Raw genomic sequence first — 14,011 nt, 5'->3', positions numbered from 1 at the left:
CCCATGCATGAACGTCAAGGCCCAGAGGTAGGTCTTCCAACTAAGTGTAGGGATGTCTGGTTTAGACTGAAAACTTTATAGTCTGGATTTCCATAGAAAGATTTAAGGAAACATATATATTCCATTTTGGCTTTTACTTGTTCAGTGAGTAACATGTAGGGAAAGAAAACTCTACTAAAAAACAATACTGCATTTTCCTTCTGAGCTCAATAAATGAGTAGGGGTTTATTGTTGTTTCCTCATGGTTTCCCTCAGTTCAAGTGTTGACACACTTTTAGATTTACAGTTCAGTGTTCCAGGCATGAGGGCAGACAGAGGACACTTAAGGCCCTTCCAAATATAGGGCCTGAGTGTAATTCTCATCCTATGATTAGAACAGGGAGATCCTGAACACCAAAATCCCTGTACAGTATTAGGTTACATAATGTTTTCCCTATTAAAAGTAACAGACTATATTAGTAATGATGATATTAGCTCATGTTTTAAAGCTATCTTGTTATATCATAACAAACCTATAGGGTTAATAGGACTGTTTAGAATTTTTATGCCTTTTTAAAAATATTTATTTATTTGGCTGCACTGGGTCTTATTTGAAGCATGCTAACTCTCAGTTGCAGCATGTAGGATCTAGGTCTCTGACCAGGGGTCAAACCTGGGCCCTCTGCATTGGGAGTGCAGGGTCTTAGCCACTGGACCACCAGGGAAGCTCCTGGAATTATTATACATATTTTATAGTTGAGGCAACCAAGGAAGAGCAGTCCAGTGGCTTCATGTTAGTTTAATGACGCAGCCGGAAGTCCCCCCAACCCCATGCCTTTCTTCTGCCGCTAGCCAAGTCCAACTCAATCTAAAGCTGAAGCCTCCTTCTTAGGTAAGGACCCTGCTATCTGTGTCTGCATCACTCTGCTTCCTTTCATCATGACATCCCCTTATCTCCTGACATGGAAATGATCTGTTAACTGCCTGTGTCCCCTGCCCAAACCAGCCTGTGAAAGACAGGCCCACAATTTCTGTCCCCAGTGCTAAGCACCCTTTTGAGCAGTTTTCCCTCATGGTTTGCAAACTGGTTCATTTTAAAATATACCAGAGAACCAGTTTAATTAGGTAACATTTTTTATCTATAGCAGTAGTTTTCAAACTAATTTCCACACACCTCTGAGAATTAAATGTGGATTCTCAAAGGTACTAAATTGCCTCTTAGCCTTTTAAAATTGTGTCCGATTAGAGACACCAAGGGAACATTTCATGAAAAGATGGGCACAATCAAGGAGAGAAACGGTATGGTCCTAACAGAAGTAGAAGATATTAAGAAGAGGTGACAAGAAAACACAGAAAAAATATACAAATGACCTAGATAAGCATGATGACATGATCACTCACCTAGAGACAGACATCCTGGAATGTAAAGTCAAGTGGGCTTTAGTAAGCATCACTACAAACAAAGCTAATGGAAGTGATGGAATTCCAGTTGAGCTATTTCAAATCCTAAAAGATGATGCTGTGAAAGTGCTGCACTCAATATGCCAGCAAATTTGGAAAACTCAGCAGTGGCCACAGGACTGAAAAAGCTCAGTTTTCATTCCAATCCCAAAGACAGGCAATGCCAAAGAATGCTCAAACTACCGCACAATTGCACTCATCTCACACACTAGCAAAGTAATGCTCAAAATTCTCCAAGCCAGGCTTCAACAGTACATGAACTGAGAACTTCCAGATGTTCAAGCTGGATTTAGAAAAGGCAGTGGAACCAGAGATCAAATTGCCAACATCCGTTGGATCATAGAAAAAGCAAAAGAATTCCAGAAAAACATCTATTTCTACAAATGCCAAAGCCTTTGACTGTGTGGATCACAACAAACTGTGGAAAATTCTTCAAGAGACAGGAATACCAGACCACCTTATGTGCCTCTGGAGAAATCTGTATACAGGTCAAGAAGCAACAGTTAGAACTGGACATAGACTGGTTCCAAATTGGGAGAGGAGTATGTTAAGATGTATATTGTCACCCTGCTTCTTTAACTTATATGCAGAATACATCATGCGAAATGCCGGGCTGGATGAAACACAAGCTGGAATCAAGATTGTCGGGAGAAATATCCATAACCTCAGATATGCAGATGACACCACCCTTATGGCAGAAAGTGAAGAGGAAGTGAGTCTCCTGATGAAAGTAAAAGAGGAGAGTGAAAAAGCTGGCTTGAAACTCAACATTTAAAAAAACTAAGATCGTGGCATCCGGTCCTATCACTTCATGGCAAATAGATGGAGAAAAAAAATGGAAAAAATGACAGACTATTTTCTTGGGCTCCAAAATCACTGCAGATGGTGACTGAGTCATGAAATTAAAAGACACTTGCTCCTTGGAAGAAAAGCTATGACCAACCTAGACAGCATATTAAAAAGCAGAGACATTACTTTGTCAACAAAGGTCCATCTAGTCAAAGCTAGGGCTTTTCCAGTAGTCATGTATTGATGTGAAAGTTGGACCATAAAGAAAGCTGAGTGCCAAAGAATTGATGCTTTTGAACTGTGGTGTTGCAGAAGACTCTTGAGAGTCCCTTGGACTGCAAGGAGATCAAACCAGTCAATCCTGAAGAAAATCAGTCCTGAATATTCATTGGAAGTACTGATGCTGAAGCTCCAACACTTTGGCCACAGGATGTGAAGAACTGACTCATTTGAAAAGACCCTGATGCTGAGAAAGATTGAATGCAGGAGGAGAAGGGGACAAGAGAGGATGAGATGGTTGGATGGCATCACCAACTCGATGGACATGAGTTTGAGCTTGCACCAGGCATTGGTGATGAATAGGGAAGCTTGGTATGCTGCAGTCCATTAGGTTGCAAAGAGTCAGACACAAATGAATGACTGAACTGAAGAACAACATGGTTACAGTTTTTGTATTTGGCGAGTCTACAAACTGACCTATGATGTGCCAGGCGGGCATAGTTTCAATAGTCACAGCACTCCCGTCTGTTCAGTTCAGTTCAGTCGCTCAGTCGTGTCCGACTCTTTGCGACCCCATGAATGGCAGCACGCCAGGCCTCCCTGTCCATCACCAACTCCTGGAGTTCACTCAGACTCACGTCCATCGAGTCAGTGATGCCATCCAGCTATCTCATCCTCTGTCGTCCCCTTCTCCTCCTGCCCCCAATCCCTCCCAGCATCAGAGTCTTTTTCAATGAGTCAACTCTTCGCATGAGGTGGCCAAAGTACTGGAGTTTCAGCTTTAGCATCATTCCTTCCAAAGAAAGCCCAGGGCTGACCTCCTTCAGAATGGACTGGTTGGATCTCCTTGCAGTCCAAGGGACTTTCAAGAGTCTTCTCTAACACTATAGTTCAAAGGCATCAATTCTTCAGCGCTCAGCCTTCTTCACAGTCCAACTCTCACATCCATACATGACCACAGGAAAAAACCATAGCCTTGACTAGACGAACCTTTGTTGGCAAAGTAATGTCTCTGCTTTTGAATATGCTATCTAGGTTGGACATAACTTTCCTTCCAAGGAGTAAGTGTCTTTTAATTTCATGGCTGTAGTCACCATCTGCAGTGATTTTGGAGCCCCCCAAAAATGAAGTCTGACACTGTTTCCACTGTTTCCCCATCTATTTCCCATGACGTGATGGGACCCGATGCCATGATCTTCGTTTTCTGAACGTTGATTTTTTTTTTGGTTTTATTTTTTTAATTTTTTATTATTTTTTAAATTTTATTTTATTTTTAAACTTTACATAATCGTATTAGTTTTGCCAAATATCAAAATGAATCCACCACAGGTATACATGTGTTCCCCATCCTGAACCCTCCTCCCTCCTCCCTCCCCATACCCTCCCTCTGGATCGTCCCAGTGCACCAGCCCCAAGCATCCAGTATCATGCATCGAACCTGGACTGGCATCTCGTTTCATACATGATATTTTACATGTTTCAATGCCATTCTCCCAAATCTTCGCACCCTCTCCCTCTCCCATAGAGTCCATAAGACTGTTCTTAAGCCAACTTTTTCACTCTCCACTTTCACTTTCATCAAGAGGCTTTTTAGTTCCTCTTCACTTTCTGCCATAAGGGTGGTATCATCTGCATATCTGAGGTGATTGATATTTCTCCCGGCAATCTTGATTCCAGCTTGTGTTTCTTCCAGTCCAGCGTTTCTCATGATGTTCTCTGCATAGAAGTTAAATAAGCAGGGTGACAATATACAGCCTTGACGTACTCCTTTTCCTATTTGGAACCAGTCTGTTGATCCATGTCTAGTTCTAACTGTTGCTTCCTGACCTGCATACAAATTTCTCAAGAGGCAGATCAGGTGGTCTGGTATTCCCATCTCTTTCAGTATTTTCCACAGTTTATTGTGATCCACACAGTCAAAGGCTTTGGCATAGTCAATAAAGCAGAAATAGATGTTTTTCTGGAACTCTCTTGCTTTTTCAATGATCCAGCGGATATTGGCAATTTGATCTCTGGTTCCTCTGCCTTTTCTAAAACCAGCCTGAACATCAGGAAGTTCACGGTTCACGTATTGCTGAAGCCTGGCTTGGAGAATTTTGAGCATTATTTACTAGCATGTGAGATGAGTGCAATTGTGCAGTAGTTTGAGCAATCTTGGGCATTGCCTTTCTTTGGGATTGGAATGAAAACTGACCTTTTCCAGTCCTGTGGCCACTGCTGAGTTTTCCAAATTTGCTGGCATATTGAGTGCAGCACTTTCATAGCATCATCTTTCAGGATTTGAAAGAGCTCAATTGGAATTCCATCACCTCCACTAGCTTTGTTCATAGTGATGCTTTCTAAGGCCCACTTGACTTCACATTCCAGGATGTCTGGCTCTAGGTCGGTGATCACACCGTCGTGATTATCTGGGGCGTGAAGATCTCTTTTGTACAGTTCTTCTGTGTAGTCTTGCCATCTCTTCTTAATATCTTCTGCTTCTGTTAGGTCCATACCATTTCTGTCCTTTATTGTGCCCATCTTTGCATGAAATGTTCCCTTGGTATCTCTAATTTTCTTGAAGAGATCTCTAGTCTTTCCCATTCTGTTGTTTTCCTCTATTTTTTTGCATTGATCACTGAAGAAGGCTTTCTTATCTTTTCTTGCTATTCTTTGGAACTCTGCATTCAGATGCTTATATCTTTCCTTTGCTCCTTTGCTTTTCGCTTCTCTTCTTTTCACAGCTATTTGTAAGGCCTCCGCAGACAGCCATTTTGCTTTTTTGCATTTCTTTTCCATGGGGATGGTCTTGATCCCTGTCTCCTGTACAATGTCACGAACCTCAGTCCATAGTTCATCAGGCACTCTATCTATCAGATCTAGGCCCTTAAATCTATTTCTCACTTCCACTGTATAATCATAAGGGATTTGATTTAGGTCATACCTGAATGGTCTAGTGGTTTTCCCTACTTTCTTCAATTTAAGTCTGAATTTGTTAGAATAATTCAATTTGTCTGAATAATGATACCTACCTGTCTGTTAGGTATCATTATATCCATTGTACAGATATGTCTCAGGGAAGTGGCTTATGAAATGGCATCCCTTATCTGCTAAGTGGCAGTGTTGCTTCTCTTGAATGACTGGCCTTTCTAAGACAAAGTCCATGGCACACCAAGTGTTCAAGAAATTAATGAAGGCAAGGACTTCCCTGGTGGTCCAGTGGATAAGACTCATGCTCGCAATGTAGGGGACCCAGGTTCCATCCCTGATCAGGGAACTAGATCCTACATGTTGCAACTAAGCATCTGCATGCTGAAGATCTTACAGGATGCAACTAAAGCCCTGTGTAGCCAAATAAATAAATAAAAATAAACAGTAAAAAAAAAAAAAAAGAAAGAAAGAAATTAACCGAGACCATGAGGCTTAAGGCCACACCAGAAGGTGGGAGCAAGGAAAGGCTCAAGAGTTGAATCTACTGCCAACAGAATCCATCAGCCAGCAAGAAGACAGTGAACAACTTAATAACTATAAAGAGCCATTTATCTCAAAATTACGACAAGACAATAGGCACGCTCCCTGGACAGGAAGTTTGGCATTACAAAGAACTCAAGAGACAATATAATCAAATCTTCTCCACTGTGGCAGCCATTGGCATACTGACAATGCATCTATATGAGATTCCAAGGCTTGTTCCTATCGGAGAACTTTAACAGTTAAAGAAATAATGATCCTTAATATTTACAGCCAGTATGTTTCTTAAGTGTCCTAATGTCTAATAATTAACAGAAGGAGTGCAAAGTATTCGGGTCTGGAAAGACGAAATATTCTGTGAGATGGGAGCCTGTTGTAATTAATCATGATTATAAATGCTTCTTTGAGCAGAGCGCAGCCTCTGGTGAACATACACAAAGCAAATGTCATCACCTTCAGCACCAGATGTTTCATCAAGTCATCAAGACGACAAGGTGTGCCACATTAACAAAGAGCTGAGTGACGCACAGGAGCTGGCACCATTTTTATGCTTATGCTTAACATATACGCACTTGTGTGATATTCCACACCCTTTTTTCTTTAGATGAACACCAAGATACACACTTTAGAGATGTTGTCATAATTCTTCCTTTTCGGCTTTTCACTTTCCTTTTATTTTTTGCTTTGGGTTTTAAGTCCCTATGGTTTTGGCTCTTTTCTGCTCTCTAATATTCCATCAATTGAAAGAGAAATGTCTGAAGATCAATTTTGGATGAACAGGTAATGAAGGGTATGTTTCTATAACATGAGATTGTCCAGGAGTAACCAACAGGCCTGCCAAAGATACCACGGGGATCCAGCAGACACAGAATTGGAGTAACTAGAGTTAGTTCGTGCATCAGGAGAGGAAAAGAGATCCACTGTAACACAGAGAAGGCAGAGGAGCTGGAGTCAGGGGTCTGACAGGCTCTCCAGGGAGCCAGCTGGATAAAGTTACCAGGGAGAAAAGTAGGTGAGGCTCTTCAGAATTATTGAGACATATAAAGAATGGTGGTCAGAAGAAAGTTAAGAAAATGGATAGAAATAATTATTAAATTGAATTTGCAAGCCAAATCCAACATTTATCAGGGACTGTAGATTTATACATATTGAGCTTTGACTCTTGAATTTTTCCAAGTCTTGAAAAATTCCCTAAAAAGGTGGTGTTCTGAATGGGAGTGGGTTCTGAAAGCTTTGTGAGGATCACATATGTGGGGAGAGAGGATGCAAAGAAGCAGTCAACCGACACGGAATAGGGACACCACCGGTTTTCATTAAGGTTAGCCAAAATTAAATAACAATCCATTATTATCTATCAGACAAATCTTGCTCTAAATTTTCTCTAAATAAAATTAAATAGCACAAGTAACAAAGCCTCAGAACAGCTGCAAACTCTATTGTTATTACCCTCCTGTCCTTGCATATTTTTTTAAGCCCAGTGAGAGGGAGGCTTTTAAACTAAAAGCACTTCTGCATGCTAAGTCACTTCAGTCGTGTCTCTTTGCAATGCTATGTACTGTAGCCCACCAGGTGCCTCTATCCATGGGATTGTCTAGGCAACAATACTGGAGTGGTTGGCCAAGCCCTCCTCCAGGGGATCTTCCCAACCCAGCGATCGCATTCTTGTTTCTTATGTCTCCTGCATTGGCAGGTGGGTTCTTTACCACTGGTGCCACCTGGGAAGCCCCAAAGAACTTAATTATGTTGAAAAGAGGCATGAGCTGACTCCTTTTAAGTCGGAGATTCTCATAAGTGATGATGACAACTGTCACTGACTGAGGACCTACTATGTTCCAGGAAGTGCATTACACACTTTTTATTTATTTAGGCTATGCTGAGTCTTCGCTGCTGCACACGGGCTTCTCTAGTTGTGGCATGGACTTAGCTGCTCTGCAGCATGTAGAATCCTAGTTCCCCCACCAGGGATCGAACCTGTGTCCCCTGCATTGGAAGGTGGGCTCTCAACTACCAGACCACCAGGGAAGTCCCTGCATTACACACTTTATACACAGTTTCCCCTAGATCTCACAAAAACCTGAGGAGACAGACATTATTTTTCCCATTATCTAGATCTTTAATAAACTGAAAAGGATGACATGTTTCATCATGGTGGGCACAGGACAGGAAAAATGGAAACTTTTTAGGTCCCTCTGGTCACACCCAGCAAACAAGCATCTATTAAGTGACTTGACAGTATAATACTTATTGGCAGTTTACAGGCTCTGAGGAATACAAAAAGACATTAATGATTTATAGAGAAATTAGTACACATGCGTAAAGACTCCACCTGGGTTAAAAAAAAAACAACTGGAAAACCAAAAGCAAAAAACCATGTCATCCATTTTCATTTGGTGGTGGTGTAGTTGCTAAGTCCTGTCCAACTCTTGTGATCCCATAGACTGTGGCCCACCAGGCTCCTCTGTCCATGGGATTCTCCAGGCAAGAACATTGGAGTGGGTTGCCATTCCCTCCTCTAGGGGATCTTCCCAACCCAGGGAATCAAACCCCATCTACTGCATTGCAGGCAGATCCTTTACCAACTGAGCTACCAGAGAAGCCCTATACATCTTCGTATACTTGGTGTAAAGTTCACAGTGGGAATTCCATCACTGATGAGTTCTTAAATGAATGAATGAAATGACTGAATCAATGAATGAAATCAGCCAACCAACTGACTAAATGCTAGATGTGAGGTGTTAGCTCTAAGAACTAAAACAGTCTAGAGAAGAAAAACTCATTACGGACGGGGTCATAGCAAGATTTCCTGAATGAAGTAAGATCTGAACTGGGCTTGAAGAATTTGAAATACTGGAATTACAAAAAAGAACTAAAGTCCCACAGGATAGCAGGAATACTGTAAATGGGCCCAGAACCTCCTCCCCGATGTAGCTCCAGCTCCATCCTCCTCTTCCACTGCTGCTCCCTCAACAGCCTTTTACCCTGAGTTCATCTGCCCTATTTGCATTTGTCCTACCTTGAACCCTGTCCAGCTGGCTCTCAGAATCCCTTGACGCTAATACTGATTGGGCGAAGACATCTTCAGATTAACCAGAAAGGCCTCTGTCCTTTGGTGGAGAGTGGAAAAACTGCTTGTCCTGTGGATGACTGGAGACTTTTGCAAGCAAAGGAATAAATTCTTCTGTCGCAGAAATGATGAAAATCTCCCACTCCCAAATAGCTGTGAGGAGGCCTTCTCATGGAAACGTTGGCACCTGGGAGACCTTGTCAAGGCTTCCAGAAACACATTCCTAGCAGGTCCTCATAACAACCATTCAACTCCCCCTGTGCCTCTGTGCCAAAGTCAAGGCCAATGTAAACACACCCTTCTCAGACTTTAGTGACAGGGGCTCAACACGAAACGCCAGGTTTCTCTACACACTGAGGTTTTGTTTCCCAAGTATCAAGAAAGCATCTTCTAGCACAGTTGTCCTGAATCATTTCTAGCTTGCCTTCTGTCAGAGAGTCCAGGAATTAGCGTCACTTCGTAGTTTGTCTCACAACAGGTGAAGAATGGCCCCTGATCCGAGCTATGGCGTGGTTGGGTTTTAAGAAAAGCCCACACCTCCGGTAGTTGGAAAAAGGTGTTGATCGTGGTGACCCTAGTATCACTGATCACTGCTCTGAAAAAGGCCCGGAGCGCCACACCCCTGTGTTTTGCAGTCAAGTCCTTTTCGATTCTGTTTTTTTCAGGAACAATGTGAGACGTCGGGAGCTGTGCTCAGCAGGCAGATCCACTTTTCCAAAACAGAAATCACTCTGGGGGTGGAAAGAGTGATTTCACTTTTCCCAGGTTGAGAGACAGCTTCTGTTTTGCTACAGCCCATGAGCCAGCAGTACTGCTCTTGAGAGAAAAGATGAGCTACTGGCGTCTCAAAAAAAGACAACCATAAACTGTCACTGAGATGGTGCCTTGTTTCTCCAAAATAGCATTCCAGCCCTCCCGGTGCAAGGCAGCTCACAGAATATCCTGAGAAAGAGCTGAAGGAACAAGGATGGAGGCGGCAAGTTTAACTGGTGTCAGGAGGCAGCAGGTGAAGGTCCAAATTCTGTGGCAAGAAGTACTGTTTTTGAGATGCCAGTGCCAGTCTTTTCATAAAAGACTTTCTTGTGAGAGCTGAAAGTTTTTCCCTCTGGGATTTAAAAGACTCAGGCCTATAAATCCAATATTTTGATGGCAAAAGTTCCCCCTTTTCTATTATATAATATGAAAAAAAAATACACCCTCTCACAGGCACAGACCAGTAATGCAGGAAAATAAGATACACATCTGAAGGAAATATTTTTGATCATCAAGGTCAGAGCATCTACTATATGACTCTGGTTAATTTCACTTCCTGTCCAGGGTATTATTTCCTGGTAAAAGTAGGGAAAAAAGTCCCAGCACTTTATAGGCCTGCCTTCCCTGAAATTAACAGATTGTCCACACGAGAGCCGTCGGCGCGTGCCAGCCCTCCAGCGAAGAAGGAGCAGGTTCGGGACCTGGCACGGTGCAGCCGAGTGGCACTGCTCCCAGAACTCTCCTCCAATAAAGAGCCATTGTGGGCTCTGGACCCTTCAACCAACAGGACAAATGACTCAAATGAAAAGCACAATGCATGTGAGTGGAAACTGAAACTTGAATGCCGTGGTAATCACTTCCTTAGTAGAGACGCCATTATTTTTCACACAACTTCATCCTGCAATTCAGTCCTTGCCTAGTGTAACGGTACAGATTTCCATTTATCAGTTGATAAGGGAGAATGATTACTGTCAGAACCATTAAGCAATACAGGTTACAAGCACTGGTGGGGAGAAGTGGAAAATTGTCAGGGGAGGTGGGAAGGGATTGACATTCATCAGCAAAACACCTCAAAAGACAAGCAAGTGCCAATTCTCCCCAAATGGGGATCAACAAAGACTCTAGTTCAGCTACTGGGAAATTTGAGACCATATCGAAGGGTGTAAGAAGCTAAATCTAAAATCAGGTCCAGGGCTTCAAGGTAGCTGTGATTTCTGTGTGAGAATGAGGTCTCCAGCAGGAGGCAGGCCTGGGGCTAGGGGGCTAAGGTCAAGGTTAAGGGCATCTAAACTGTGCAGCTGACACCCCATTGTCAAGCATCAGGTGTTATAGGCTGGAGATCAAGTGCTTAGATTTGACTGCTGAAGAGGCTGGGACGAGTCAGGGTGCTAATTCAGGCTGAGCCATAGTTTCCATCTGGATGACCTGGAGTGACTCATTATGCAACAGCCAGCCTCACTAGCGAAAAAAAAAAAAAAAAAGGATGCCACTCTCAGCTAATATTTCTCAAATGAATAAATAGGAAAGGACAGTTGAATTGGATACCATGGATCAAATGAAAACCACTCTTTTAGCTGGACCAACATACCAAATTCCATGTTCCTTGGTTTTAGAATTAGGTTTTTCTATCTCTGAGTCAATGGTATTTTTCAGCTAATCAGTTTTGACCAGAAACACAGTCTGTCTCAAATAAGTCTCTTTCCTTATGATCTGAAGCTTGGAACTGGTCACAGTATCCTAACAGGGTCAACCACTCTACTTACTTTCTGACACATACAACTAACAACAGACTTATGTCCATATACATGTGTCACTTTAATAAAATATAAATAAATAAACTCATATCTGTGGAAGGATGCTACTATTTCAACAAGGCCACCTGATTCAATGTTGAATTTTTGCTTTCATTCATCTTATTTGATCAGCATGGTTTTGCCTCCATAAGTCATCTACAAAGAAGATGTGTCCATGCTCACCTGTGCCAGCCTCTTTGCGACCCCATGGACTCTAGCCCACTAGGCTCCTCTGTCCTTGGGATTTTCCAGACAATACTGGAGTGGATTGCCATTTCCCCCTCCAGGAGATCTTCCTGACAGAGGAATCAAAATTGCATCTCTTGCACCTCCTGCATTGGCAGGCAGATTTTTTATCCCTAGTGCCAAAAAGATAGCTAATTTAAATGTACATCAGTTGCTGTTTTCAATTTGTGATTATGCCTTTGTAATAGGTAGCTTGTATCTGGTTGAAAAATACAAATAAATGTTTCTTCCAGTAACTTGGCATTAAATTTTCCCATGTGATTCACTCACCAGAATTAAGCAAGATGATGGATTTGAGGCACACAAACTCTTCTCCCTGGAGATTCATCATACGGAACCGAGACGAAGTAGCCAGCAACATGTCAAAGATCTCCACCATGCCTTCCACACATTTTCCCTGGTTCCTATGAAAACACACACAGACAAAAATATTAAAGCACAAAAAAATTCCAGAAGACATGATAAGGTTCACATTCATAAAAATCTACTGATTCCAAATCTGTCACAAAAAACCACAGCCCATTCTCTTCATGGAGCATGAACATTCACTTGAATTCTAGAAGGCAAGATGGAAAAAGATTTTCCATCCATAAAAAGACTTCCATTTCAAATTCTTAGAAAAGATGTCTTATTCAGTCCCCAAATCTGTTATGTTAAATATGAAGTTCTTCAACCTATGGATAATTAAACATGATTTTAATTCAGGTAAAAACATTTTTTCTAATAAATATTTATCAATCGCCTATGATATTCTAGTTGTTGTGATAATAATAAGAATAAAAATAGGGCTTCTAATATCAATATGCTCATGACCTTGAGATAATACAATTTGTATTAATAAGTGTATTAAAATGATTTGGAGATACAGGACCAACTATGAAAACCATGAGCTGTAGCTGTGTGGAAACCATTAATGTTGCCTAGGATGACAGGTGAAGATGTCATTTATCTTTAATGAGTGGACATTGAGTGGACACTTTAAGAAAACGTAGGATCTCACTGGGTTGAGGTATGAAAGCATCAGTGGAAGAGCTCCCAAACGTGGAAAGGAGGAACAGTGTGAAAAAATCTGGAGGGAGGAGGAGACAGGGCAGTAGTCTAGGAAAGAAGATGAAAGACATCTTACATCATTATAAGAAGTTTAAGCATCTTCCCTGTACAACAAAGCTTTGGTGTCACGGATCTAACATTTGTAGTTGTAACTATTAAATAAGCAAACCCAAAGGGAAGTTCCCTGGCAGCCCAGACAGTAAAGTGTCTGCCTACAATGTGGGAGACCTGGGTTCGATCCCTGGGTCAGGAAGATCCTCTGGAGAAGGAGACGGCAACCCACTCCAATACTCTTGCCTGGAAAATCCTATGGATGGAGGAGCCTGGTGGGCTACAGTCCGTGGGGACGCAAAGAGTCAGACATGACTGACCGACTTCACTTTCATTTTTCACTTTCAAAGGTTCAAAACATGCAATATCTTCAAAAGAAAGTATTAGTATATTTTTCAATAGGATTGGTACAGAAACTAAATGCAGAGATGATACATCTGAAAGGAATGCATTCATCTAGTTATTCATTAACTGAATTGGGGGCATGATGAGCTTGGGGCATAGGAAGAAGCTAAGATATTTTATGCATATGCAAACCTATGTTTGTAACATATATAAAAATTTAAAACATGAACAGTTAACACCTTGTCCAGCACTTTATTTTGTTTTTAATGGATATACTTTAGAGTTCTTCATCAATTGTTTTTAACAGCGGCACAGTTTTTTCACCAAACAAAATGGTTTTATTTCTTTAATCAGTTTTTTGTTGTTTGACTTTTAGTTTGATTTCAAGTACTGTGCTGTTACAGACATTTCATGCAATGTCTATACTTATGTTTATGTCTAGACACATTCAAAATGACTTATTGAGGGCCCATTATATATGAGGCTTTGTGTTAACATTAGGGTACAGGGAGGAAAACCATGGACCTTGTTAATATAGAGATTGGGATGGAGGGGGTGAGATAAATTAGAAGTTTGGGATTAGCAGATACATACTACTATATATACAATAAAAACCCAGATCTTACTGTATAGCACAGTATAGTATAAAAACATTCAATATCCTGCAATAAACTATAATGGAAAATAATCTGAAAATGAATATATATGTGTATATATATAACTGGATCACTTGCTATACACCAGAAACTAATGCAATATTGTATATCAACTTTACTTCAATATAAATTTTAAATAAAGAGATTCAAAACAG

The 14,011-nt window shown here is 41.3% G+C and overlaps 1 protein-coding gene across 4 annotated transcripts in view; it reads right to left on the bottom strand.

The window, feature by feature from the left end:
• ESR1 (estrogen receptor 1) overlaps nt 1–14,011 on the bottom strand; it is a 410,467-nt gene that overhangs the window by 27,589 nt on the left and 368,867 nt on the right. For all 4 annotated transcript variants that reach the window (XM_070796395.1, XM_070796393.1, XM_070796396.1 and 1 more), the window contains one exon: nt 12,025–12,158. In XM_070796395.1, the coding sequence (XP_070652496.1) occupies nt 12,025–12,158 (134 nt within the window). The remainder of the gene's footprint in view (nt 1–12,024; nt 12,159–14,011) is intronic.

This window comes from Bos indicus, chromosome 9, assembly GCF_029378745.1.
Source record: "Bos indicus isolate NIAB-ARS_2022 breed Sahiwal x Tharparkar chromosome 9, NIAB-ARS_B.indTharparkar_mat_pri_1.0, whole genome shotgun sequence".
Taxonomy (NCBI): Eukaryota; Metazoa; Chordata; class Mammalia; order Artiodactyla; family Bovidae; genus Bos; species Bos indicus.
This window is presented reverse-complemented; position numbering and strand designations above follow the sequence as displayed.